The 23,756-nt window shown below is 39.6% G+C and overlaps 1 protein-coding gene across 4 annotated transcripts in view; it reads right to left on the bottom strand.

Moving 5' to 3' along the window:
- Positions 1 to 23,756, bottom strand: part of L3MBTL4 (L3MBTL histone methyl-lysine binding protein 4) — a 461,605-nt gene that overhangs the window by 73,533 nt on the left and 364,316 nt on the right. Inside the window, exon 17 of one of the 4 annotated variants that reach the window (XM_054537674.2) lies at positions 896 to 5,479. The exons of the other annotated variants lie outside the window; for them this stretch is intronic. Coding sequence (XP_054393649.1) covers positions 5,466 to 5,479 — 14 coding nt within the window. The 3' untranslated portion in view covers positions 896 to 5,465. Of the gene's footprint in view, positions 1 to 895; positions 5,480 to 23,756 lie in introns of those variants that run through there. 4 annotated transcript variants of the gene reach the window in all.

Here is a 23,756-nt window from a genome sequence, read left to right as displayed (position 1 = left end):
GACTGGTCACTTATAGTGTGCAGCTCCATGTGTTAAGAACTGCTGGTCAGATTTTATTGCTAAAGGACATGAGGAAACTGTTTAACAATGTATGTGGTATGCCATCACTTGCGTAAATGCACATACACACATATACTTAAATAAACAGAACATATTTTTAGAAAGACACACAAGAGAAGTATACAGTGATTATTCCAAGGGAGGAAACTGAAGGCTGAGGATCAGGTTCAGGGAGAGAACTTATATTTACTGTATACCCCTTTACACCTTTTGAATTTTGCACCAAGTGCACAAATCAATAATATGCTTTTAAGCCTTCTCAAAATTCTGGGCGGTAGAATAAACAGCTAGCAAAAATCCTAGTCTGGGAGAATTAGACTGTGAAATGAAAGAAAGCAGGAACACATACATATATATATCTTCTGACTTTATCATTAGGTATTAATTTGCATTGCTTTACTAAACACGTGAAGTATTAGGTTTATTTTAATGAAGAGACTCTTTTTTTTGGAGACGGAGTCTCACTCTGTTGCGCAGGCTGGTGGTATACAGTGGCACGATCTCGGCTCACTGCCTCCACCTCCCAGGTTCAAGTGATTCTCTAGCCTCAGCTTCCTGAGTAGCTAGGATTACAGGCGCCCGCCACCACACCTGGCTAATTTTTGTATTTTTAGTAGAGACGGGGTTTCATCATGTTGGCCAGGCTGGTCTCGAACTCCCAACCTCAGGTGATCTGCCCACCTCAGTCTCCCAAAGTGCTGGGTTTACAGGCGTGGGCCACCGTGCCCGGCCAATTAAGAGACTTTTAGAGGGAGGAAGGTAACACTATTTATCTTTTTGTTTAGGGAACCAACCTTCTCAGACTAACTTTTTTTTTTTTTTTTTTTTTAACATCAGTACCATTGGAAATGCATTGCAGAGAGGACACGGAAAAGGAAGAAAAAAAATGATCATTTTGATTCCAACGTTTCAGATAAGCCTGTAAAATAAGATTTTATCTGAGCATGTCAAATGCATTTGCATCTACCCTCCCCCTGCCGCTTCAAATTTTGTCAAATAAAAAAATTTGTTTCAATTTTTTCTTTGTATTTAGTTTAATGCTATCTCCATTTCTCTCTACTCCCTATTAAATTAATTTTCTAAGGTTTTTCTGGCTTGAAGTTTCATTGCATTAAAAACTTCTTACGATAATGAAGTAAAATATTTTAAAACAGGCACACGAACATGAAACATACTGAAATTGCACTGTAGGATATAAACAACCAGGCAGCCAAATTACACCCAGAGTTTTTTCCCTTTTTAAATACAATAAGTTTATTGTTATGAAATACTCAATGCACGAACAAACTAATTAATTCTACAATTTCATCTTTCCTTTTACCAAGCTGGTCCATGTTTCCATTTTATAGTTGCTCTCTGGCTAGACTGCTCCATAAAATACTTAATACATCCAATTATTAATTATAGGAAGCTGGGGTTTGTGATCATTGAGAAAAGCCACATGCGATCCAAGTTCTAAACCCAGCTCTTGTCCTGATTTATGCTCCTCTCCCTCCTCCCCCACAGGAGTAGAATGATCATCGAGCATTATTTTAGTTTCTGTTTCAAAGGGGATTTTGTGAGCTGATATATCTTCTGCTAATAAGCACAGCAGAATGGTGAACAGCGTTCTTGTGTTCCTGGGCATTTGGGTTATAGGTTTTCTGGTTGCAGAGAAGATAAATGCCTTCCTTCACCTTATTGTAGATAGCGAGAGAATACACATGGGGTGCTACTTCTCCGTGGCCGTCTAACTTCTGAACATTTATAAGTTGCTAGGTGGGACCATTCTTTGCCTCTTGAGAAATTCAGGGACCATCAGCATCTCATTTTTTTAAGTATTTATTTAGTTCACACATCTGTTTGTCAGGGATTTAGGCTCAAGTGGGCTGGTCAGTTCTGATTTCAGCAGGGCTTATTCACATGTTTGTTGGACAGTTGTTGGCTGAGCAGAGAGGACATGGCCTTGGCTGGGATGACCAGGGCAGCTGACTCAGCTTCACAGGTCTTATCCTCCAGCAGGTCAGCCCCAGCACGGCTTCATGGGGAATGGCAGAGGAACAAGAGATGAAGGGCAAATGGAAAGTGCTGTCTCACACCTCTGTGTGCCTATCTGCAGACATCTGGTGACCAAAGGCAAATCAGATTCATGCTTTTTTTTTTTTTAATTTCATAGATTTAGCAGGCATTAAGTACAGTTTTGTTACACAGATATATTGCATAGTGATGAAGCCTGGGCTTTTAGAGTAATGGTCACCTGCATTGTGTGGTTTGTACCCATTAAAAGGAATTTCTCCGCTCCCTCCACCTTTTTATCTTTTTTTTTTTTTTGAGACGGAGTCTTGCTCTGTTGCCCAGGCTGGTGTGCAGTGGTGCAATCTCAGCTCATTGTAATCTCTGCCTCCCGGGTTCAAGCAATTCTCCTGCCTCAGCTTCCCCAGTAGGTGGGACTATAGGCACCCGCCACCACGCCTGGCTAATTTTTTGTATTTTTGGTAGAGACGGGGTTTCACTGCATTGGCCAGGATGGTCTTGATCTCCTGATCTCGAGATCTGCCTGCCTCGGCCTCCCAAAGTGCTGGGATTACAGGCATGAGCCACCGCACTCAGCCTTAAATTAAAAAAAAAAAAGAACTAACAACAAGTTACGTGCAAAAAAGCTTTGTGATGTGCTGTTTTATATCACTGAATAGAATCTGCGTTTTCATGAAATATGTTCCACACACACACACACAATCTGCATCAAAATAATACAGGTCAGTGGGGGCAAACTGACCACGGGTTGTGATTGTGGGGGCTGGTAATCAGCACATGGGGTCCTTTGTACTGTACTGTTGACTTGTTTTTTATCTTGTTTTTTTTTTTATTGTGGTAAAATACACACAATATTTACCGTCTTAACCATTTTAAGTGTATAGTTCAGTGGTATTAAATACATCCATAATGTTATGCAACCATCACTGCCATCCATCTCTAGAACTCTTCAACGTGTTAAACTCAAACTCTGACCCAGTAAACAACTCTCCATTCTCCCCTCCTCCTAGCCCTGGCAAGCCCCACTCTACTTTCTGTCTCTATGATTTTGACTATTATAAGTACCTCATATGAGTGGAATCATAGAGTATTTGTCTTTTTGTTACTGGCTTATTTCATCTCACAGTTCATCCATTTTGTAGCATATGTGCAAATTGCCTTCCTTTGTTAGGCTGAATAATATTCCGTTGCATGTATATGCCTCATTTTGACTTAATTTGTGGCCTAACCTATGTTTTGTCCTGGAGAATGTTTCTTGTGCACTTAAGAAGACTGTAGGCCGCTGTTGGGTAGTGTCCTGTACGTATCTGTTAGATAGCTGATTCATTGTGTTAAGTCCTCTATTTCCTTATGTATGTGTGATTTTTCCATCCATTATTATCATATAACTGTCTACTTCTCCCTTCCATTCTTTCCGTTTTTCTTTTATATATTTTGATGGTCTGTTATTAGGTGCACAAATGTTTATAATTGTTATATCCTTTTGTGGTATTAAATATTTTATTAATATATAATGTCTTTGCCTGTTGTAACATTTTATGATCTATTTTCTTCTGGTATTAGCATAGCTATCTCTGCTCTCTTTTGGTAACTATTTGCATGAAATGCCTTTTCCATCTTTTTATTTTTAATCTCTTCTGTCTTTGGATCTAAAGTGAGTCTTTTGAAGACAGCATATAGTTGGATCTCTTTTTTTTTTTTAAACCTATTCTGCCAACCTCTGTCTTTTGATTGGAGAGTTTAATCTGTTTACATCTAAAACAATTAGTGATAGAGACTTACGTCATCTTGCTATTAGTTTTTCATGTGCCTTACAATTGCATTACAATTATATTACATGTAATTACGATTACATTACTTGTAATTACAATTACATTAGTTTTGTTTTCCTACTTCTTATATTACTCTCATTAATGTTTAGTTGAGTTTTTGTAATGAAATGTTACAAAAAATCCTTTTCCACTTTCTTTTGTGTATATTCTATAGCTGTTTTCTTTGTGGTTGCTATAGGATTACTAAAGTTACAGCACTTTAAATTTATACCAGCTTAAGTTTGATGCCACACAAAAACTCTGCTCCCACCCTTTTTGGTTGTTGATGTCCCAAAATTATATCTTTATACACTGTATGCCCCAAACCGTAAACTAATTATTTTAAATGCATAGTCTGTTAAGTTGTGAAAAAATATGGAGTTACAAACCATTGTTATACTAAGACTAGCTATTATAGTTGTTTAAGGTATTTACCTTTATTGAGATCTTTATTTCTTCACATGGCTTTGAATCACTCTCTAGTGTCTTTTCATTTCAATGTGCAGGACTTCTTTGAGCATTTCTTGCAGGGCAGGTCCGGTGGTTATTAACTCCCTCAGTTTTGTTTATAAGGGAATGTCTTAATTTCTCCCTCGCTTTTAAAGGATGGTATTTCTGGATGAAGAATTCTTGGTTGACAGTATCTATGGTTTTTTTAAGACTGAATATTGGCCCATTATCTCTGGCCACCAAGGTTTCTGATGAGAAATTTGAGGATAAGCTTAAGGATCCCTTGTATGTGATGCCTCTTTCTTGCTGCTTTCAACATTCTCTGCCTTTTGAAAGTATGATTAGTGTTTCAGTTTGGATCTCTGAGTTTATCTTAGAGTTCATTGAGCTTCTTGGATGTTTATATTCATGTCTTCTACTAATTTTGGAAATTCTCAGCAATTATTTCTTTAAACATTCTCTATACCCCTTTCTCTCTTTCATCCTCTGAAATTCTCACAATGCATAAGCTGAATCTCAGACTCAATAATTTCTACTATCCTATCTTCAAGTTTGCTGATTCTGTTTTTTTTCCTGCTCAAATCTCCCTTTGAATCCCTCTAGTAAAATTTTCACTTCAGCTATTGTGTTTTTCAGCTTCAAAATTTCTTTTTGGTTTCTTTTTAGGTTTTCTATTTCTCTATTGATATTTCCATTTTGTTAATACATTGTTCTCTTGAGTTTCTCTACATCTTCCCTTACTTTGAACATCTTGAAGACAGTTGCTTTAAAGTCTTTGGTGGAAATCTCATCAGGTTCTTTTTCAGGCACATTTTCTTACTGACTTATTTTTATTCCTTTGAATGAGCCAAACTTTCCTGTTTCTTGTAAGCTTTGTGATTACTTATTGAAAACTGAGCATTTAAATCTAATAATGCGGTGATTCTGGAAATCAGATTCTTTCCCCAGAGTTTGCTAATTTTTTATATTTAAAATTGTTGTTGTTTGATTGTTGTAGGCTGTCTCTGTGCCAAGGATTAACCTGAGGTATAAACATAAGGTCTCCTTAGGTCTTTCCTGGGCCTGCACCTTTCCCGGGCCATACATAGTCATTTTCTAACTTCTCCATAAATATGGTTGCTTTTGGATGTTTCAGTCTTTAATGTCTGGTCCCAAAAGAAGAAAAGAGAAAAATGAGGGTAAGGGAGTAAAAAATAAAAGTGCACTGGCTTTTTATATTCCCTGAGTCACTTCAGTTGGTGGGGCTTGCAACAATGCGGGGAGATGCGACAACAATGCTCACCACCTCTTTGCACTTCTGTGATCGGAAGCAGCAATCAGCAGTCAGAGCACAGATCCCTGACATTTGGGGGACAAGACCCTTTTTGCCCACCCTTGCTCCCACAAGCAGTGTGTAAGCTGCTCCAGGAACGCATGCATACCTGCCTGCCACAGGGGTGGGAGTGTGAAATGGGTAACTACTACTGTGCTAAGATAAGAGGTGGAATCACTGAAAGTAACTGCAGTTTACCATGTTAACCACTATTTATTGTCCAAGCAAGCCTTTCTCTGGAAGTTGCAAGGCTTTGATAAACTCCAAGACTCTGGAGTTCCAAAACAATTGCATCAAACAGATTCTGCCGTGCAGTTATTGTCTACAAAGGGAGGATTCCTATTGATTCCTACTCCAGTATCTTCCAGAATCTTCTCCCAAGAAGCATCTCATTCTTGCAGTGGAGAAATTCATTAAAAAAGGCCACCATGCTCTACATGGAAATTTGTGCAGGGCACTTCCCTTGGAAGTATAATGCAAGACTAGAAATTTCATTTCTGTAAATCTCAGGTTAAATTAGCTTGACATCTACTAACAGGTGAAGTATTCTGCTTGCAGTATGCAAACAGATAACTGGTAGAACACAAATCTGTAACTATAGTCAACACAACGGCAACCAACTGTAGCCTCTGTTAACACAGGCTTAAAGGATTATGGTTTAGAAAATTTTACTCTGTTCTTCTGCATAATGACATTTGAAATCATATAGGAGAGGCTTAATAATAAATATTAGGGAATATTTAGATGTTTAGCTAATGTATTAAAGTGCTGGTTGCTCTGAACAGGGAAATAAAAGGAGGAGTAAGCTCCTGATGAGTAATTGGCACTGGGAAGAAAGAAGTTGATAGGATAACTTGGAGAGAGGACAAGGGGGTGAAATAACTCTTGCACCCACAGACAGGAGAATACATACTTTGGAATAGGTTAAGATAAGTGGATAAAGAAAGAGTGGGAAGTATCTGTGTAATGTTCTAGTTCAATGACATAGAGAGAAGGGCAAGGATACTGATTGAATATTTATGTCACAATGAGATTTAATCAATATTGATGCAGATAAAATAACTTACTTAGACATATTTTTAACAGAGATACCAGAAAAAAATTCTAGAGGATACTAGAAATCAATTTCTGGATCTATTTTTTTTTTTTTTTTTTTTTTTTTTTGAGACAGAGTCGCTCTGTCACCCAGGCTGGAGTGCAGTGATGCAATCTCGGCTCACTGCAAGCTCCGCCTCCCGGGTTCACGCCATTCTCCTGCCTCAGCCTCCCGAGTAGTTGGGACTACAGGCGTCCACCACCACGACCAGCTTTTGTGTATTTTTAGTAGAGACGGGGTTTCACCGTGTTAGCCAGGATGGTCTCGCTCTCCTGACCTCATGATCCGCCCGCCTCAGCCTCCCAAAGTTCTGAGATTACAGGCGTGAGCCACCGCACCTGGCCTCTGGATCATTTTTTGACTGTTAACCTGACTTGGTGATCCTAGTAAAAGACAGCAACATTGATCGGGGAGAGCGGCACTTCTGTTAAGAAGTACAGTGCAGCAATGTGAGGAGGCATCTAAGAGAAATCAAAAACAACAACAAAAATGCCTACATGCCACTGAACTACAAATATTATTCAAGAGAGGACTTTTGACAGTCTTTGCCTCATAAATAATTAGCAATTTTGTCACCCATTTTTGCACGTTATCATTAATTAGGTATTGTGGATTGAATGTCTGCGTTCCCCCAAAATTCATATGGTGAAATCTTAACCCCCTATTGTTTTTGGAGATGAGGATTTGGGAAGGAAATTAGGGGTTATATGGGGTCATAAGGGTGGATCCCTCATGATGGGATTAGTGCCCTATAAGAAAAGACACCAGAGAGCACCTACTCTCTCTCTTTCTTTCTCTCTCCTCCAACCTCCCTTCCTCCCTCTTCCCCAACCCTCCCTCCCCCAGCCCCATGCATACACATACAAAGAAGAGGTCACAGGAACACACAGACAGATGGTAGCAGTCTACAAGCCAAGAGAAGAGGCCCCAGAATCAAACCCACCCTCCCCAAACTGTGATCTTGAACTTCTAGCCTCCATAACTGTGAAAAGTAAATTTCTGTTGTTAAAGCCACCTAGACTGTGGTATTCTGTCTTGGCAGCCTGAGCTGACTAATACAGTTGCTATCTAAGATTGCCTGTGATTAAAACACTGAAGGAAAAATAAGAAAACTTTCTCTGCTTTTAAAAAGAAAATACGCTGCTCCACCCACATTTTAATGCTAGGGTCGGCTCTTTATCTTCCCACATATTCTCTAAGGACTATTCACCCCAATCCCTTTCTGAATGTCTGTGCTAAAGAAAAAAGCCTTCACTTTTTGAGTTTCCCCCAATTTAAGCCAATGCAAACGAAAGGGTAAGGAAAGAGTGCCCTAGATCCTTTCTTTTGGATATTTCTCTTATTTGGAGTTTTGCAGATTCTCTTAGTTGACTGATATTTTAAAAATTAAGTATGCCAGTGAATTTATTAATACTTTATGCACACACATACACACATACCCTCTTCCTTCCTGTTTCCTGGGCCCTAAGCCTCTCACAGTGACACTTGACAAGTGTGGTTATCTCAAAGTCACTTCATGCTGGGTAAGCTTCCGCCTTTCTAGAAAAGGGTCAAGTGTCTTTGAAACTAAATTCCAGTGCCTGGCTAACCAATGAGTTTGTACCAATATCTAGAACTAGAATTAATAGTTGATTATGATACTGCTGATTGAAATACCAAAATAAATAAAAGTATCTGAAAAATTAGATAATGAAACAAAACTTAGAATAATAAAAATAACACAATGTTCATTAGCTTAAGTAATATGATTATCGAGAATGTCAGGATAGCAGGAAAAATTATGTATTTTCAAAAAATCATTTTCAAATATTAAACTTTTTTCATTCTCTCCCTTTCAACTTATAAGAGTAACGCATGTACAGTAGGAAACATGAGAAATTTCAAAAGGCCAGAAGAATATAGAAAGAAATTAAAAATACTTGGAATCTTATTTCTCAGAAATATACAATGCAAGGTGTTTTGAATTGTAGTTCATTTTTTTCCTGTGCAAATAAATAAATAAACTTTTAAAAATTCAACACAAGAGATCACATTAAAGATTTCCTCTAAACCAGTGGTCTTTCAACCAGAGGCAATTTTGTCCCCTTCATCCTGGAGATACTCAGCAATATCCAGAAGCACTTTTGGTTGTCACATCTTGGGGTGGGAGGGTTGCCTCTGGCATCTAGTGGGTAGAAGCCAGGGATGCTGCTATATATCCTGTTCCAATAATTAAGAATTATCTGACCCAAAATGTCTATAGCATTAGGATAGAGATATCCTGCACCAATCCATTACAGAACCAAAAACTTTACTAATTACAGTCTACTCCATACTGCAATTACTGAGTACCTGCCGTGGGTCTGTATATACAAAGATAAATATAACTCAGTCCCATCTCTGTTGAGTGTGGGTGATAGACAAGTACATAAACCTAAATGAGTAAACTTTTTACTCACATCTCTTTTGAGACAAGGAGTCCTTCGAGTGGCTTAAGTCGCTCAGTGCCTGAAACTTCCATTTCAAGGTTTATGAAAAGAACCTACATTAGTCCTAGTCTGAAAAAGAGAGACACCTGAAGGTGGCAAGCCCCTAAACCATCCTATTCTTGGATCCACTCGACCCTTATCCTGCCATTCCCACGGCTGGCCTTCTGCTCTCCACTCTCAGTTGCAGGGTCACAGGGGAGGAGATTAAGTCAACATAATAATATATTTACAAATCACATAATTTCTATAAAATTTGAGTTGTTTTTTGCCTTGATTCCTAGAATTTAAAAAAGTAAAACAAGAACAACAGCAAAACTTGTGATCTGTTTAGAAAATGTGTCACAACAAAGAAATAGCAGTGGCTGACACTTTTGACAGATTCCCAGTCAGGAGTCAGGGGTTGTGCTGTTTCACCTCTATCACCTTATTCAATCCTCCCAACCTGAAAAGATGGCATGGCTGGCCCCAAACCTCAGGAAGGACACTAAGGTCTGGAGATGGGAGTGGACTGCCCAGTACATGCAGTCTATCAGTGGTGGAACCAGGAGATCCCTGCCATTGGGCCTGCAGCTGTGGAGCCAGCCGCTTCTGGATCTACCTTACTGCCCAGGTGAGCATGCTGCAGAGTGACTCTCAGGCCATGCCCACCACATCTGCCATCTCGTCTTCACCAACTCACTTCCAACAGGTGAGCACCCATTGGGGTCTTCAATGGATTGGCCCCCCTAATTTCTCCAACCTACTAATCTTCTTTCTTCATTGTCTTTTTCTTCAGCTTAGGCTGAAATTGACTTTTTTTTTTTGTCTTGCAAATGCTCCACATCCCCTTATTTCTCTGTCTTTTCTTTGTGATCATTTGGCAAAAATGGCAGTCGGAAAGAGCCTCACTACCTGCTCTTCCTGTGCGTGCATAGGCCGTCATGAAGGCAGAACGTGTCCACAAATGGTTCCTGCTCACCAAGCTCAGAGAGATCCAGCACTCGCAGCCACACTATACCCTTGCTTTGGTTTACCTGCTTTTCTATGCACCCAGTGGACTGTTTCATTCTTCTTTTATTTTTTTTAGATGGGGTCTCACCCTGTTGCCTAGGCTGGAGTTCAATGGCACAACTGTGGCTTACTGCAGCCTCAACCTCCCAGGCTCAAGTGATCTTCCCATCTCAACCTCCCGAGTAGCTGGGACTATAGGTGTGTGCCACCATGCCTGGCTAATTTTTTTTTTTTTGTATGGATAGGGGTCTCACTACGTTGCTCAGGCTGGTCTTGAACTCTTGGCTTCAAGTGATCCTCCTGCCTTGGCCTCCCAAAGTAGTGGGATTATGGGCATGAACTACCACCCGGCCATCTGTGAACCATTTCAAACTTCCGCTTCCTTCAATATTCCCATACAGGTTTCCCCAACTGCCACACCTCCCCAAGCCCTCCCCACAGAGGATGTGGCCTTATGCTTTACAGAGAAAATAGAAGCCACCAAAGTGAGATACCTCACTAATTCAAAGTTTACAGAAGCCATTCCTCCTCCCACCCAAGGTTAATCCCATCTCTTGAGTTGTCTCAGAAACCTTATGACCTCAATGATCCTTCTGTCTTGGGTAAGTTCAACCTCTCCTGCTCACCAGGATCCTTCCCATTGACACTGGAACACTCTTAAGTGCCCTCACTTACAAAACATACACACACATATACATGAACACACACAGACACATACACACACACCAAGCATGTAAATCCACACCTGCCTCCAGTCCTCACCCTCTCTCCCCTGAACTTCTCAGCCACTTCCATACCTCCCATCTACCCCACCCTCAATCACTCAATCTGACCTATGACTCTGCCACAGCTTTCACTAGTGTCCCCAACGACCTCAGTGTTATTCAATCCAACACGATGTGTTTTCTGTCCCATGTGAGCCCTCAGCATTGTCCAATACTGAGACCTCTTTTTCTTCTACCTTTTTCCCTCTGTACTTGGGAAACAGTGGCCTTTGCCTCTCCTCCTGCCTTTCCAGTCAAACTCTTCCTCCTTTGGCCAAGCCTTTGAGTGTTAGTCTCTCAGGTCTTAGGTCTAGGCCTTTGTGGAACACCCTTTTGCTAAGCAATCACATCCAGATGCAGGAGTTCAACTGCCACCTCTGTGCACACTATCTGCAAATGTTAATCTCCCGCTCAAACCTCGCTTCGGAGGTTCTGACCCATATCCTTGCTACTTGACATTTCCTCTTGGCTTCCTCAAAGGCCTCTCAAAATGGTACATATTAAGACATAACTCTATTCTCATCCCTTCTCCTGCTGTCTCCAAATCCCAAACCTAATCCTTTTCAAGCTTCCTTATCTTAGTGAAAAGCACCCCTATCTATTCAGTTGTCCAAGCCATCCTTAATACTTCCTGTCTCACACCCCCATTATCCAAGTCCTGTTGATGCTCACCTCTGAAATACATCTTGAATGTATCCTCTTCATCTTTTCTAAACCACTGCACAAGTCTGAGCATCATTACCTCCATCCTAGGACACTTCAGTGGGTTTCTAGCTGATCAATGTGTATCTGTTCTGTCCATTCCCTGATCATTTACTCTCCCTGCTTTAAACCTGTGGATGCCTCACCATGTATTCAGAACAAAGGCAAGACTCTACCTGTCTCAGTTCAATTTGAGACTTGCTCTCCTCGCAGCCACTCACTCTCTCCCCACAGCCAGTATTCCAGGCCTGGGATTCTACTGTTCACCTTGACAGGCCATGCATGCTGCTCTCTGTGCTAGGCTCTTTCTTCCCTCCCCAGGCCTCATCACCTTCTGCTCATCCCTTATATCTTAGATCAGATATCACTTCCTCCAGCAATTTCATCTCAATTCCTCAATTACATTAAATATCTTTGGAATAAACAGGCTCTTAAGAGCCTCCTATGCAATCTTCATTATAGCACTGCCACAGGTGCAGGTTGATGTCTTTCAATATGGTCATTCAATTAATCTATCTGCCCCACTAGAATGTAAGATTCAGTGAAGACAGGTTCAATACCTGGTTTGGGTAAGCAATGTATCCCAATGCCTAACACAGTACTTATTAAGTAGTAGATAATCTATAACTGTTTATTAAATAAATGAATGAATGAGCTCCAATACTTGTGCTCTTAACCACAATGCAAATAGAGATCTACGTTTTTGAGTTAAATTACAGGAAAATGACTTTTTAAATCTCACTTCTAATGACCAGGATTTTCCAAGCTTTTCCCCTAAAAAATCAGGCACTTCTGTATTTCTTTCCTTTGACCTCACTACAGTTTGGTTGACTGTCTGAAATTCAGTGTTGCACACAGGGTACTTGCTCCATAAAATGTACGTTGAATGGCTAAGCAAAATGCTTGAGTAAAAGGATCCTTTAGCAGGTTCATTATTTTATAATGTACACTCATTGAATCAAAGTTTAAATATGAATGTCTTCTGAAGAGCATTAGTAAGGGATAACTACTTTTGTTTTTAGGGGACCTTGGGAGTAGGCAAGATTCGGAATTATGTTTGGAATATAAGTGCTCAGATGACTGCTTTAAGAATAATCTGTAGAAAAATGTGCTAAAAGAACATTAATATTGATATGCAGCACTAGTTCTCTGAAGTAAAGTGAAAACACATCAATGATTCATTACCCTCTGATGAAAATACGCATCTTTCATTTGAGTCTGTGTTCATGCCATGGTCACAAATGGATGTGGTGGGGAACTGCCCTATCTATCTCTTTTTTTGTCTCAAACTGGCACGTAAGAAGGTGTTTCTCAAGTAGAGTTAACTAACATTGGAAACTCCAGCCTCTGCTGCCAAACAGGACACTAGCCAACATGCTGGCTTCCATGGTGAATAAGAAGTAGAGGTGTTGGTGCCAGTAGCCAGCCATGAGTTGTGTGGGCCTATGAAGGTTATCTACACTCTCTGCACTGCAGTTTCTCCATGGTTAAAAGAAAAGAAAAAGAAAGGGGAAAACAGGGAGGGGACAAGGAAGAAAAAGAGGAAGAGGAGGAGGGGAAGAAAAAAATATGAGTCATCTTGGAGAGCTGTAAGAATAAGCACCATGAAGCCTAGCACAGAAGAGGTCTGCCCTGCCTTCACCATGTCTTCTTCCCATCCTTAAGTGGTTTATTAGAAGAGTAACTTTTGTACCTAAAGACCATAGAATTTTGCTTTCAAATAACTAAACTATTTTTTCCAGTTCAACTTTCCACAATCTATTTTCCTGTGCATTTACTTTACATCTCCCCAGAAGACTTACTAAGTGTCTTAATAAGCCCTCAGGCCACCTGCTGGTGGACAGCAGTTCTAGCTGACAACCACCACTATAGCTCATAAGCCTTGCATCCTTCTTTTCCTTCCTTTCTCCATTTTTCTAACTAGTGCTTGGAAAAGAAGAGAGCAAAAACAATAGTGGCTTTGCAGTTTGTATTATTAAAGTACAGTTTCAGAAAAGTAACTTTGCACCAGATCATATACAGAGGGAACCCCATCAGGCTAACAGCAGGCCGTTCAGCAGAAATCTTATGAGCCAAGAGGGATTGGGGGCCTATTTTCAGCACTCTTAAGTAAAAGATATTTCAACCAAGAATGTCGTATCTCACCAAATTAAGCTTCAAAGGCAAAGAAGAAATAAAATCTTTTCCATATAAGCAACTGCTAAGGAATTTGTTGTCTCTAGACCAGCCTTACAAGAGATCCTTAAGGAAGGTGTATTAATCTGTTTTCACGTGGCTGATAAGGACATACCTGAGACTGGGCAATTTACGAAAGAAAGAAGTTTATTGGACTTACAGTTCCACATGGCTGGGGAGGCCTCATAATCATGGTGGAAGGCAAGGAGGAGCAAGTCACATCTTATGTGGATGGCAGCAGGCAAAGACGGTTTGTGCAGGGAAGCTCCCATTTTTAAAACCATCAGATCTCGTGAGACTCACTTACCATCACGAGAACAGCATAGGGAAGACCTGCCCCCATGACTCAGTCACCTCCCACTGGGTCCCTCCCACAACATGTGGGAATTCAAGATGAGATTTGGGTAAGGACACAGCCAAACTACATCAGAAGCCTACACATGGAAATTAAAGAACAATATCTTCTACCACAAAAACACAGTTATGTACATAGCCCATAGACCCTAAAAAGCAACCACACAATAGGAACTACAAAGCAACGAGCTAACAACTTCACAATAGGATCAAAATCTCATATATCAATATTAACCCTGAATGCAAATAGTCTAAAACTCTCCACTTAAAAGGCACGGAGTTGCAAATTGGACAAAGAAACATGATAATTCCATCTGCTCTCTTCAAGAGGCCCATCTGACACATAATGACACCCACAGAATCAAAGTAAAGAGGTGGAGAAAGATCCATCATGCAAGCAGAAAACAAAAATAATATAAGAATAGCAGAGGTTGTTATTCCTACATTAGATAAAACAGACTTTAAACCAACAACAGTTAAAAAAAAGTGGATGGCAAAGTAGGGTATTACATAATGATAAAGAGTTCAAGTCAACTAGAAGACTTAGCTATCCTAAACACATATGCACCCAACACTGGGGCACCCAGATTCATAAAACAACTACTTCTAGACCTACAGAAAGACTTACACCATCCCACAATATTTCTGGAGGACTTTAACATGCCACTGACAGTATTAGACAGATCATCAAGGCAGAAAACTAACAAATAAATTCTGGACTTGAATTTGATACTTGACCAAGTAGATCTAATAGGCATCTACAGAATACTCCACCAATCAAAACAGAATATGCATTATTCTCATTTGCACACAGAACATATTCCAAGATAAACTACATGATTGGCCATAAAGCAAGTCTCAAAAAATTAAAAAAAATAGTAATCATACCAACAGTACTCTCAGACCATGGTGGAATTAAAATAGAAATCAATACCAAGATCTCCCAAAACCACACATTACATAGAAATTAGAAAACTTGCTCCTGAATGACTTTTAGGTAAATAACAAAACTAAGGCAGAAGTAAAAAAAAGTTTTTGAAATAAATGAAAACAGAGACACAACACACCCAAACCTCTGGGATGCAGCACAAGCACTGTGAAGAGAAAAGTTTATGACATAAACACTTACCTCAAAAAGTTAGCAAGATCCCAAACTAACAATCTAATATCACATCTAGAGGAACTAGAAAAACAAGTATAAACTAACCCCAAAACTAGCAGAAGAAAAGAATTGACTAAAATCAGAGCAGAACTGAACAAAATTTAGACCCAAACATACATACAAAGAATCAACAAATCCAAAAGTTAGTTATTTGAACAGATAAACAAGATTGATAGACAGCTAGCTAAATTAACAAAGAAACAGAGAAAAACCAAATAAGCACAATCAGAAATGACATAGATGACACTACAACCAATCCCACAGAAATACAAAAAATCCCCAGAAACTATTATGAACATCTCTATGCACACAATCTAGAAAATCTAGAGGAAACTGATATATTCCTGGAAACACATAACCTCCCCAGATTGAATCAGGAAGAAATTGAAACCTTGAACAGACCAACATCTAGTCCCAAAATTGAACTGGTAATAAAAATCTTACCAACCAAAAAAAGCCCTGGAGCAAATGAATTCACAGCCAAATTCTACCAGATGTACAAAGAAGAGCTAGTACCAATCCTATAGAAGCAATTCCAAAAAATTGAGGAGGAGAGACTGACTCCTCCCTAACTGATTCTACATAGCCAGCATCACCCTGATACCAAAATCTGGCAAAAACATAATGAAAAAAAAGATTTCAGGCCAATATCCCTGATAAATATAGACAAAAAAATCCTCAGCAAAATACTAGCAAACTGAATCCAGCAATACATTCACCAGAATCAAGTAGGCTTCATTCCTGGGATGCAAGGTTGGTTCAACAAATGCAAATCAATAAATGTGATTCACAGCATAAACAGAATTAAAAACAAAAATCATATGATCACCTCAATAAATGCAGAAAAAGCCTTTGATAAAATCCAACATCCTTTCATGTTAAAAACCCTCAACAGACTAGTCATCAAAGGAAAATACCTCAAAATAATAAAAGCCATCTGTGACAAACCCACAGCCAACATCTGAATGGGCGAAAGCTGGAAGCTGGAAGCATTCCCCTTGAGAACTGGAACAAGACAAAGATGCCCACTCTCACCACTCCTATTTAATATAGTACTGGAAGTCCTAGCCAGAGCAATCAGGCAAGAGAAAGAAATAAAAGGCATCCAAATAGGAAAAGAATAAGTCAAATTATCTCTCTTTGCTGACAATATGATTCAACACCTAGAAAACCCTAAAGACTCTATCAAAAGCCTCCTAGAACAGGTAAACAACTTCAATAAAATTTCAGGATACAAAAACCAATGTACAAAAATCAGTTGCATTTGTACACACCAATAATATTCAAGCTAAGAGCCAAATCATTTCCAATAGCTACAATAAAAATAAAATAGCTAGGAGTACCTAGGAGGTGAAAGATCTCTATAAAGAACTACAAAGCACTGCTGAAGGAAATCATACATGACATAAACAAATGGAAAAACATTCCATGTTCATGGACTGGAAAAATTAGTATCATTAAAATGGCCATACTGCCCCAGGCAATTTACAGATTCAATGCTATCCCTATCAAACTACCAACGACATTTTTCACAGAATTAAAAAATATAATTCTGAAATGTATTTGGAACCAAAAATAGCCCAAATAGTCAGAGCACCCTTAAGCAAAAAGAACAAAGCTGGAGGCGTCACACTACCCAACTTCAAACTATACTGTAAGGCAACAGTAATCAAAATAGCATTAGCTGGGCATGGTGACTCACATCTGTCATCCCAGCACTGTGGGAGGCCAAGGCAGGTGGCTCACTTAAGGTCAGGAGTTCAAGACCAGCCTGGCCAACATGATGAAACCCCGTCTTTACTAAAAATTAGCTGGGTGTGGTGGCGGGCACCTATAATTCCAGCTACTAGGGACACTAAGGTGGGAGAACTGCTTGAACCCAGGAGGCGGAGGTTGCAGTGAGCCAAGATCACACCACTGCACTCCAGCCTGGGCAACAGAGTAAGACTCCATCTCAAAAAAAAAAAAAATTCCCAAACAGCATGGTACTGGTACAATGTACACCTCCAGCCATGTAATCTTCAACAAAGTCAACAGAAACAAGCAATGGAGAAAAGACTTTATTCAATAAAGCTGGGATAGCTGACCAGCCATATGCAGAATGAAACCAGACCACTACATTTCATCATATGCAAAAATTAACTCAAGATGGATTAAAGATTTAAATGTAAAACCTCAGCATGGTGTTTCACACATGTAATTCCAGCACTTAGGGAGGCAGAGGTGAGGGGATAGCTTGAGCCCAGGAGTTTGAGACTTGCCTGGGCAACAGAGGAAGACCCCGTTCTCCAAACAAAAGGAAAAAAAAGGCAAAATAGAAACGAATCTTAGAAGAAGACCTAGGAAACACCATTTTCTGAATATTGGCCTTGAATTTGACTAAAAAGCAATTGCAACGAAAACAAAATCTGACAAGTGGGACCTAATTAAACTAAGAAGTTTCTGCACAGCAAAAGAAATTACCAATAGAGTAAACAGACAACATACAAAATGGGAGAAAATATTCTCATACTGTGCATCCAACAAAGGTTTAATGTCCAGAATTCTTAAGAAACTTAAACAAATCAACAAGCAAAAATCAAATAACCCCATTAAAAAGTAGGCAAAATGCATGAACAGACATTTCTCAATAGAAAACATACAAGTGCCCATCAACAGTGGATTGGATAAAGAATATCTGGTACATATATACCATGGAATACTATGCAGCCATAAAAAATGAAATCATATCTTTTGCAGCAACATGGATGCAGCTGGAGGCCATTGTCTTAAGTGAATTAACACCAGAACAGAAAATCAAATACTGCATGTACTTGGTTATAAGTGGGAGTTAAATATCACGTACTCATGGACATAAAAGTGGCAACAATAGATACTGGAAACTAATAGAGGGAGGAGGGAGGAAAGGGGGCAAAGGTTGAAAAACGAACTATTGGGTGTTATGTTCACTACTTGGGTGATGGGATTATTCACACCCCAAACCTCAGCATCATATAATATATCCGTATAACAAACCTGTACATGTAACCCTTGAATTGAAAATAAAAGTTGAAATTATTTTGAAAAACGAAAGTAACTGCACACAAGACTCAATTTGTAATTGCATAGAGCACACCTATGCAATTCTCTCATGTTCTTTATTTGTTAATACAAATTTTTAACTGATCAGGATGTGAGCTAGCAAAATGCTATCACAAAACATAGGTGAGAGTTCAGAAAGGCAGTAAACACAGGATGTTGAGTATTATAAGAAATTACCCACAATACTCATGCCACTCAATTTGGCATCATAAGAGGCCAAACTTTTTTAAAAAAAATTATAAAGTGACATAGTGACAATGTGACATGGGAGGGCACTGGGTCAAAAGATGGGTACAAAGTTAATTATCTGTATCCCTTTCCTCTGGATAAAGAACTTGCGTAATCTGACTTCTCACCAAATCCTGTTCTCCCCTCATACTCTCCCACACTATATCAGGGAAACACTTTAGGACCATATAAAATCCTGGCTGATTTAGCTTTAGCCTTTTCCTTTAAATAGAAACTGTAAAAACTAGTTACATTCACCGTTCTGAAAAGCAATTAACCTTGTAGACTTTATAATGATAAAAATATTAATAAATTCACTGTGTAATTTTTACAATTTAAGAGCAAATTTCCATAGTCTTTACAAATGGTTATACCCTCTATTATTACCTGTGCACAATAATTTCTAAAATATATAACTTAGGACAACTCAACAAAATCAATGCCTAATATTTTCCAAAATGCAAATATAATCTGACGCCATATTTGCTACTTGAATAAAATTCAGTAGCTCCATGGGCTGCTGCTGTGAAGTGTATGACTTCTGTTTTTTAATGGAATTTTTTTCTTCTTCTCTTAGGGAAATACCATGGGTCTGAAATGAGTTCTGGAGAGAGGGAGACAAAGCTAAGGTGGGGAATTTTTTTTCCTCCCAGCTCATAATGGGAAAAATAGAATAAGCAGCAAATTTTGTTGTAGAATGTGTATTGATCTGCTCTTAATGTGCTACATATTGAAGAATTCTGGACATGTGATATCAATACAGTTTGTGATCCTGTTTTTCTCTGGCCTCAGGTCTCTGGGGAAGCAGACGTGAGAGGTGCTGATGGCAGCTGCCACCAGGTCAGTGCTAGGCTGCAAGAGCCTGCGATGTTGATGCATGGACACCTTCTCAGCCTGAGAGAGGCATATCCTGCAGAACTCCTTTTGCTAGTATTCCACACTGTGTCTTTAGTGTATGCTAGTCAACAGAACACAGAACACCAAGCTAATTTGGTTGCCAGTCCAGAAGGATCCTGACTAAAATTCTGCCGACTCTGGGGCAATGAGATGCCGCTGAGGTCATGACAGTCTGCATGAATATCTCCATTCAAGAATAAGGCAGCAGGCTGGGTGCAGTGGCTCACGCCTGTAATCCCAGCACTTTCGGAGGCTGTGGTGGATGGATCACCCGAGGTCAGGAATTCGAGACCAGCCTGGCCAACATGGTGAAACCCCGTCTCTACTAAAAATACAAAAACTAGCCAGGCATGATGGCGCATGCCTGTAATCCCAGCTACTCAGGAGGCTGAGGCAGTAGAATCGCTTGAACTTGGGGGGCGGAGGTTGCAGTGAGCTGAGATCATGCCATTGCATTCCAGCCTGGGCGTCGCAGCAAGGCTCTGTCTCAAAAAAAAAAAAGGAAAAAAGAAGAAACGAATAGGGCAACAAGCTTGATTTGCTTTCCTTGGTAGGATAGATTCAGTGGATGAATTCGGCTCTTTCTTCAAAATGTCGGCAGTGGATTGGACGTGTTCTGTGACTGTGGTGGAGACAATGACTGTGGCCCTGGGTGGAGCCACCACCTTCCTGTATTTGTGGGGCTGTCTGAGGAGGTGGTGCCTGTGCTAAGGGAAGGTTTCCTCCTCGGAGTGGTGAGCTGTGTTCATTGACCCTGGCATCGTAAGGGCCTATTTTTCAGCATGGCGTTCACTACATTACCTTAAGAATTCTTGGCTTGGCAGGATGAGTGTTAATAGTGGGGGAGAACTGAAAGTGGCTGTTGTGGGGCTGGAACAGATATCACAGAAAACACCAGAGGAGTCTTGTGAAATTTCCCATTAGTAGAGACTGTCTCATTCAACATTGATGGTGGTCTTTGGCTATTGAGCTCTGAGGTGTTTCCCTTGCAGTTTCCCTAATACTGATTGTTCAGTGAGAACATTTCTACTTTAGAAATGGGTTTTTTGAAAAGCAACTGGAGGCAGCTCCAAAGGCTTTGTAAGAACTTAGAGAAACATTTAGTAATGACAAAAAATTCCCTTTAAGTCAACTTCATAAGCATTTTCTCTTTGATGTTTTGATTTTTAAATTATGAATATACATAGGTACTGATAGCATGCTACCAACTGGAAATTCCTATTAACTGGCATGGTGGCATGGATAAATACAATTTAAAGTGATGTTAAAACAATGGCTCTGAAGTTAAGTCTACAGAGTGCTTTCTGAATCACAAAGCAATACAAATATGTTCAGCATTTTTCAGTATCAAATTAATTACACATTTTCAGAATATGGCAGTTTATATATAGCTAACTTTTAATAAAGCAATATATTGGATTGTAATAACTATGAATCAGTACTTACTCCCTGCCAGTTGCTGGCTACAGTGAACAGTGGGGCTTACTGCACTTCTACGCCTCTTGTGGAATAACAAATATCAGTCTTCAAACATTTAAGCAAATGCAAATAAAGGTCAAATATCCTTGTTTGCCCTTTGCAGCTGAAAGGGCAAGTTACACAATTCTTATGTATTTTTCTATCTAATCTTCTGAGGAAAGAAAAAGAATCTGAATTTACCTTTTGCAAATGGCTCACTTTTTCTCACTTTGCCAATAGTGGAGAATTTTCTGTTTCAAGACTCAGTGCGTTAGTAGGCAAATGGACATAAAGAATTCCAACACTGCTAGTTCTCAGTGAAAGAACAGGCCAACAAAATGGAAAATGTACTGCAGTGGACGAAATCGTGCTATACAAATGGAGTGCTGCAAATCCCTAAACTACAGTGCACACTTGTTGGCAAGGCAGAAACATTCACAATTCAGAGGATTCCAGCAGGACGTCCCGTTAATTTGTATTTCCCAGAACAAATTTATCATTTGGAAGAACAAGTCCAATAAACAAACGTGATTATCAACCAGTCCTTGTTCATTGTCTTTCTATTTTTAAATGGTAGAAGGAGTGTCATGCATTTCCAGCTAGTGTTGGCTCTTCACAATACACTATGCTAAGACAATAAGACAATTTCTATTCTAGTTAGGTGTGTTAGTAAAGCATCTGCTTGCATAGCTAAAATATAAATTTGTGAAGGCAATAAACATAGAGAAAGAGGCAAGGGACTTAGTTTCAGAAATGCTACAAAATTCACTCAGTACTGAGTTTCCACTGCAGGACTGGAACTGGGTTAGACTAAGAGGATGCGAAAATAAGTGAAGATTTCCTGCTTATAAGAATGTGAAAGTTGCTGGTACCAAAATGGAGTCACTTATGTCCAATCCTAACGAAATGGATACAGGAGGCCATGAAGGGAAGGCCCTCATGCACATTTGTCTGATAACTGGTACTATCACAAAAGGCTGCCAACACCACAACCTTCACAAAGGCCATTGCAACCTTGCACAAAGATTACTTCTATGAGGATGCCTGCTCATTAATGGCCTGTTCACTAATAGACTGACTCACCCTTTTTATTAATCCTCGTAGCCAAGGACAGTTGCTTCAGAACAACGAATGCAACTGCCCTCCTTTCCCCTTTAAAAACCTTGCCTTCCTTTGCTTCTCTGGTTGCGCCTATGGTCCACCGCAGCATGCGTATCCTAATGACAATCTCTTGCTATTACCCAGTACACTCTTTCTTTGGAGAGTTTGTCCCCCTCTGTTGTTATTTTAAGTTGATGGGAAGTTCACAGTCTAGTGGGCACATAAATGATATGTTCAATAAAGGCAGATGAACTAAATATGTGAAAAGTGACTGAAAAAAATCATGGTGTGCAAATGCTTTTGCAAAGTCTAATTGACATGCTTGGATTAAGTTCTATACTTCAGAATGTATAGAAGACATTGTTTGCCTGTTTTTGCCAGGTGCTAGCAAACACAACACCTCTCTTCTGATGTTGCTCTTCAAGTCCCTCTGCTTCTTTCCTACCTGGGAGATAAAGGCTCTCAATGCTTTTAGTGATAACATCTTCCCCACTAAAGACTCTCCAAACTCCATCTTTACAGCACTGTAGATCTTAGTGTGCGAAAATGATGGACTGAGACACCTGACTCAGCCTGCATTGTCACAAATTTTTTTCTTGGCAAACAGATTGTCTCATACAATGCTCATGAGAAGCAAGTCAAATTGCATCTCATGCTTATTTTCAGTGACTAGTTACATCATCCTGAGTTACCTACGAAAGAGAAACCATTTTAGCCATCCCAACTTCTCTTACAAATTTCCTAGACATTCATGATGTTTAAAGATATTTTCACCTTTGGCACAATGAAGCCCCTCAAAGAAAATTTCTGATATTTTGGACATTCATTCTCAGATTAATTTATGTTGTAAATGACATCTGTTATTATGACCACGTTCACTTTGCTCAGACCTCATTATCTTTCAAATCACTAGGCTTAAAAGTTGTCGAGGCTGGGATAGAGGTGTAGGGTTCTATGCCCTGACCCTTAAGAGGAAGAACCATTCACCTGACCAGATATATTTGAAAGTAAGTTTTCTTCGATAGTATGTTAAAGGCACAGATTGATTGACTGATTGATTTTTTTGTTGGGGCAATCTAGACAGCTTGGTCAGCAAAGGTTTTTTATATTAAGGCTAAATAGAAAACAATGCTCAAACAAGAGTTACAACTTTGAAAACTTGTTATTCTCCAACCCTCATGTTAACAGAAGTGATTTTAAAAACCATCTTTTGATATAAAATATAATAAGGAAACAATTTAAAACCTCTGCAATTTAGCCAAGCACAAAGCATCATCTCACAGTGGTCCAGGGGGAGGGGTGCCCAGTGCCAGAGAAACAGTGACTGAGTTGGAACCCAGATTCTCAGACCCCCAGGGAAGGATCCTTCCACTACACTTCATGATACGTATGTGAATCACAGATGACTAAGCTTTTGTCTTCAGCCTCTTCTCTGTATACGGGGACTTTGTGTTTATTTTTAAAGCATACCAATATCAACTGTGAACCATAATCTAATCACTATGCAAGTGGCAATAAGGCGATGACCTCAAAGGTGCACTGGTCAGCCAGGCGGAAAACGCCTCAGTGTTTCAGGGGTAGTGGTGGTTTCCTCTACTTTGTTTTAAAGCATGGATTTGGGTTGATATGTCCAT

Source organism: Pongo abelii, chromosome 17 (genome assembly GCF_028885655.2).
Source record: "Pongo abelii isolate AG06213 chromosome 17, NHGRI_mPonAbe1-v2.0_pri, whole genome shotgun sequence".
Lineage (NCBI taxonomy): Eukaryota > Metazoa > Chordata > Mammalia > Primates > Hominidae > Pongo > Pongo abelii.
This window is presented reverse-complemented; position numbering and strand designations above follow the sequence as displayed.